A 5,083-nucleotide genomic window follows, 5' to 3' on the forward strand; every position below is an offset into this window, starting at 1 on the left:
AGGAATCCCAGCTTGCTGTCTACCAAAGCAGGTGCCCCAGTTGGGCACTTTTTTCAAACCCTGTCTTTCATCCTCCCTGTCATGGGATTTGTTGCCTGTTCTGGGCCTATTTCAAAACCCCTGATGTTTGTAAGTATGTTTTCAAGTGAAATAATGTACTTTCATCATTTATTCAGGAACAGATTTTTGAGTGCCTACATGTGAGGCAGTGTGCTGGGGTGTTTGAAAGCTTGATGCCGTTATTCCTGGAGACTACAGACCTTAGATGCTTGCTCCTGAGTCCAAGTCAGGGCTGGGCAAATAGGCCTGGCTGCCTACCACTTCTAGCTTACAGAATAGAAGCTGTTGACCCAGGCTGAGGATGCAGTCCTCCCCTCCCCCTCTTATTAAAAAAAATCATAATATTTTAAGATTTCTCCCTTAAAAAAAATGTCCTTCAGCAAATCATGGTGGCTCCTTTTAGAGCTGCGTGTTTTCAGATTTTCTTTGAAAGTGAGTAGATAGAGTTTACGCTTCAGGACCTGTTGTTAGAAGCCCCACAGCTTCCTTTGGAGGGGCAGGGGATTGGTCTCTTGGGTGAAGTTTCAGAGACAGGGCCAGACTTCCCCGTACCCTCTCATCCCTGGTGTAACTGCCTCCCTTGGGATTCTTGTAAGAGTTCCCCTTGCAGGACATTTGGGGGTTGCTTTGCTACCCTCAAGAATAAAAAGCCTCTATGATCCAGAGTTGCTATGCACCAAATTTTGATGCCTTTTAAATACCTTGATGCCTGTAGCACTAGAAATGCTTTCCTATTTAAAATAAAAGTTAACTTTTAAAATAGAGCTTTGTATACTATGTAAGCAGTTTTATATCAGCTTTGTAAAAGCTTTGATGTAACAGTCAATATTTTTGGCTTTGTAGATAAAGAGTTAAAGTTTTTGTTCAACATAGTGGTGTTAGAAGCACACATTCATGGACTATGCAAATGAACTTCTAATAGCAGCACTGAGCAACTGGGCCTGTGCTAGCACGTACCCCTTTCCTCTCCAGCCTATGCTCCATCTTGAGTTGAGGAATGGAATGAGCAGCCTTCTGCTTACTGGAGATACACAGAAACATGGCTGAAAACAGCTTTAAAAGTAACAGATGTCTTCACGTTCAGTGTGGTGCCGCTGCTCCAGGGTGCACCCCACCACCCAGGACCTGTAGCTTTCACCACATCTCTGCTGGGCCTGACTGTGAAGCTCTTTTTTGGTATTCAGGACAGATGGTCATCTTGAAGGCTCACATGGGCCCAAGTCGAAACCTTGTATTTTATAAAATGGATGTTTAGTAAAGGAACTGGTTCTCAGTTATGTTTACAGTACTTGGGATTGTTTTCTTGTACATTTTGTATTTCAAAACCTTTTCTAGGAGTACAGTGCTCCTTATACAAATACAAAGGGAAGAAGAGCCAGCAGTTCAGGCTCCTCAGTTACAGTGCTGAAATAATAAACGGTGACAGGTCAACAGTTTCCTTGAAATCTGTCTGAGTTTTCCTCCGCCCAGGGCTGGCATGGAGCCCCTCACTCTGGGTCCAAAGCTAAGGGCACCAAGGCTTTTTTATAAGTCCACTTGGTCAGGAACTTTTATTTTATAGAGGACAGGATATAGTTCCAAATTCCTTTTGAGGCTTCAGTTCTGCACCCTTTAATGGGAGCAAAGGACATCCATGGTGTCTGCTGGGTTAGGGACAACTGGCCTTCCCAAGGCATACATAGAAAGTTGCAGAAAGTCCCTTTAGAATTCAAGCCTGAGTTTTTGTGTGTGGGCCTTCTGTCCCCTAGTGTCTTCTGCGGGTATTGCAGCATAGTCCATCAAAATAGCTTGTGGTTTGGCCATGATATTCCTTGTACCCAGTTGGTGGACGGCTAGCATCCTTAGAAGGGACCCTGGCACAGTGCGGTCTCTGAGGTTCAAGCATCCTGAGGGTGGGGGCCAGCTCTCTCTTCAGAACCTCCACCAGAAGGATAAGAAGAGGTAGAGCACTCAGGCTCGGATGGACCCTTGATTCTCCAGGAGTCGTACATTGAAGGTACTAGAGCTTAGTTTTTTAAAAAAGAAAGACCTGTCAGCCCCACAGCATCCATTGCCAGGACAGAACAGAGGCTCTCCAGGTACCACTCAGGAGGCCTGGGTCAGACAATCAGGGGCAACGTAGCCTTAGTCCACCCCTAGCCCTGCTCACAGGGTCTAGCCATCATTTTTTTGGGTACAGAGGTGGAAGCGTAAGTAGGGGATGGAACTGAGACGGGCTCCTAGGTGCCTTCTGAGAGCTTTTACAAGCCAGAAAGAAGACAGCAGGTTGGGGGCACTGGTCCTCTGGATGCAGAGAGGCACATTAGTTGAAGAAATTGGCTATCTCTTACCTCCTGCCTCCTCATCTACAAACACACCCACTCCTTGGGGGCCTGTAACACAGCGCGAGGTGGGTCACCAACAGGCATCAGACTGGTGTAGTCATCAGGAGCTAGCTGCAGAAGGGACACAGATTTAGGACGGAGAGCTCTCAGCTTAGCCAGGCACTCAGGTCCTCCAGTCACACAACTCACCTGGTAGGCCTGGAAGACATTGAGCAGATCTTTCACACCAGCTGTGTATGGGACACCCTGCATGCGGACCAGGGCTCCTGGTTGGGACAACACTGACGTGGGAGCAGAAGCCAGGGCCGCAGGGGGCGTGGTGAGGTAGCCCAAAGTGGTGGGGGAGACCGGGGGGCTAGGGTGAAAGAGATGGGTTTAGTAGTGCGTTCCATCTATGGATAGACCACATTGTACCTCTCCCTTGTGCTTAGTTTAGTTCTTTCTCAAATGCCTGCCTCTACAGAGTCACCTCCAATCTGTTTTGTAGATGGCGTCAGCTAGCACACACCTACTGTTCCCATGTCATTTCAGAATAAAGTCATCTCCAACAGCGTTGAGGTTATCTGACCCAGAAATGGGATCACGACCCTCCCCAAAAGCAGGAGAGTACCTGGGATAGTAGGCTGTGTAGTTCATGTACAGTTGAGTGGCTGGCCCTGGGTAGTAGGCAACAGGAGTAGGGGCAGCAGGCACCCTGGTGGCTGGGAGCAGTGCAGAAGAGGGATATAGAGCTGCTGTCTCCGTGGGTATGAGGGCTGGGGTGGCCTGGAAGGTTGCATAGGTAGGTGGGGAGAGGCCTAGAGACAAAGGAATTGCATATACATGGAGCCCAGTACTGCCTTGGGTAAGAGCCAGAAAGGAATCCCCAATATACAAAGTGGGGTTTTATAACATCCTGCCCCCCCCCCCCACCTGTCTCCTTCCCCAGCTCCTGGGGCACTCACAGGGCAGCTTGCAGGGTGGAGGGGACATGCCACTGCGGCCCAAGGTGCCCCCCATCAGCACACGGCTCATCTCCTCTGTGGAACAGGGGACCACCTCCACGTAGCGTTCCTTCATCACCTTCTTATGACAACGTTGGGCAGCAGCTAGAGCCCGCTCTGCTGATGTCATCTGGATGAAAGCATCGCCCGAGGGCCGGCCCTGCGCACACCATCGTTTAAGCAGCCTGCTGTGTGCAAGAGCACCTCACCCCTAACACAGCCCTTCTGAACTATTAGTTGTTGGGCAAGTCATGACATTATTTTTCTGTGCCAAAATGCATCAACTTTCTCAACAACTTAACATTGGCATGTATGCCTCTGCCAGCAGCAGCCTCACCTGCTGGTTCAGCACCATGTGTACACCATGGGGCCGGATGTCAGCTGCTGCCTCCCCCAGAAAGCTTAGGATGTCTTCAATGGTGGCTGTGTAGGGCAGACCACGAAGGCGCACACAGTCCCTCCCAGTTCCAGCTGCCAGCGGGAAGGGAATAGGCAGCAGCGGAGCAGTCAGTGTGGGAAGAAGGGGACTGGATGCATAGCGGGTCAGGGCCTGGTAAGGAAGGCCGGTTCAGGACCTGGTAAGGAAGGCAGCAGAAGACTGGTCATGCCACGTCGGGCAGGGTGCCCTGGAGTAGCAGCACAACAGGGATGGGGAACTCTGGCTGCTCACCTGCTGCACCTCGGCCGCAGTGCTCCGGAAAAGTTCTATATATCGCTTACCCAGCATGCCCTTGTGCCTGCGCAGCGCAGCCTGTGCCAGCTCTTCACAGGCAAAGAGGGCAAAGGCATCGCCAGTTGGCCGGCCGTCAGGGTGGCGCACAAAGAGCAGCCCCTCGGCACCCCCAGTCACTGGGCAGTCTGGCCCCAGGAAGCCCAGCACATCCGTTGGCCCGGCTGAGAAGGGCAGTCCCCGCAGCCGCAAGATTACTTGGTCTTCCCGTGACAGGAAACGAGCCACTTCTAGTGATGTGCCTAGGTGAGGGACCTGGGGGTTAGTGTGGGAGTCACCTGCTGACTTCATGCTCTTCTAAACACCCGCAAACACAGGAGCAGAGAGGCAAAGGGTGGGAAGAAAGTGGGATATGCGTCAAGAACCCGGGGAGCCAGGCCCTGCTGGGGGCACACTCACCTCCTGCTATCTTTACAAACTCCTCCCCTGTTGCTTTATACACCTGTGGGTTCAGAGGGGACAGCCCATGGCTCTCCAGCCTGGCTCAGCTTTGCCCTGCTCCCTTCCCAGCCCAAAGCCCCACCTCAATATAGCGGACGCCCATGTGGTGCTTGTGTCTCTGCAGTGCTAGGTCCCGCTGCTCGCTGTCCACGAAGCGGATGAGGGCTTCACCATTTCTTCGGCCCTGGGCATTGAGGCAGAGTGCTACACCACCCCTGTGGAGTCAGTGCTGTTAGTGTCTTCTGGGCAGGTCTGCCTTCTTGGGCCCACCCATCTGCTGCACCCACCTAGCAATGTTGAGCCCTCTGAAGAAGCGAGCCACGTCCTGGTCTGATGACTGCCAGGGCAACCCACGGGCCCGTACCACAGTCTCGCTGTCCACCACATCAGCCTTGCTGCTATGAGGGCAGGGCACAAAGTCAGGGTTGTCCAGCTGTTGTCGCCCCTACCCTGTGTCTCCCACACTCACCAAGGGCCTGTCTCATATTTCTGCTTGACCACCTCGGGTTTCGAAAACAACTGACCTGAGAGGAGATGGTAGAGGT

The 5,083-nt window shown here is 51.9% G+C and overlaps 1 protein-coding gene across 1 annotated transcript in view; it reads right to left on the reverse strand.

Annotated features, from left to right (window-relative positions):
• Nucleotides 1-504: 504 nt before the first annotated feature.
• The window catches only part of ESRP2 (epithelial splicing regulatory protein 2), an 8,782-nt gene continuing 4,203 nt past the window's right edge, over nt 505-5,083 (reverse strand). Inside the window, exons 7-16 of the mRNA XM_014591004.2 lie at nt 5,008-5,062; nt 4,826-4,936; nt 4,621-4,753; nt 4,497-4,539; nt 4,038-4,339; nt 3,705-3,917; nt 3,329-3,527; nt 2,995-3,181; nt 2,574-2,739; nt 505-2,495 (exon numbers count right to left, since the gene is read on the reverse strand). Coding sequence (XP_014446490.1) covers nt 2,406-2,495; nt 2,574-2,739; nt 2,995-3,181; nt 3,329-3,527; nt 3,705-3,917; nt 4,038-4,339; nt 4,497-4,539; nt 4,621-4,753; nt 4,826-4,936; nt 5,008-5,062 — 1,499 coding nt within the window. The 3' untranslated portion in view covers nt 505-2,405. The remainder of the gene's footprint in view (nt 2,496-2,573; nt 2,740-2,994; nt 3,182-3,328; nt 3,528-3,704; nt 3,918-4,037; nt 4,340-4,496; nt 4,540-4,620; nt 4,754-4,825; nt 4,937-5,007; nt 5,063-5,083) is intronic.

Source organism: Tupaia chinensis, unplaced genomic scaffold (assembly GCF_000334495.1).
Source record: "Tupaia chinensis unplaced genomic scaffold, TupChi_1.0 Scaffold000523_1, whole genome shotgun sequence".
In the NCBI taxonomy this organism is placed as follows: domain Eukaryota; kingdom Metazoa; phylum Chordata; class Mammalia; order Scandentia; family Tupaiidae; genus Tupaia; species Tupaia belangeri.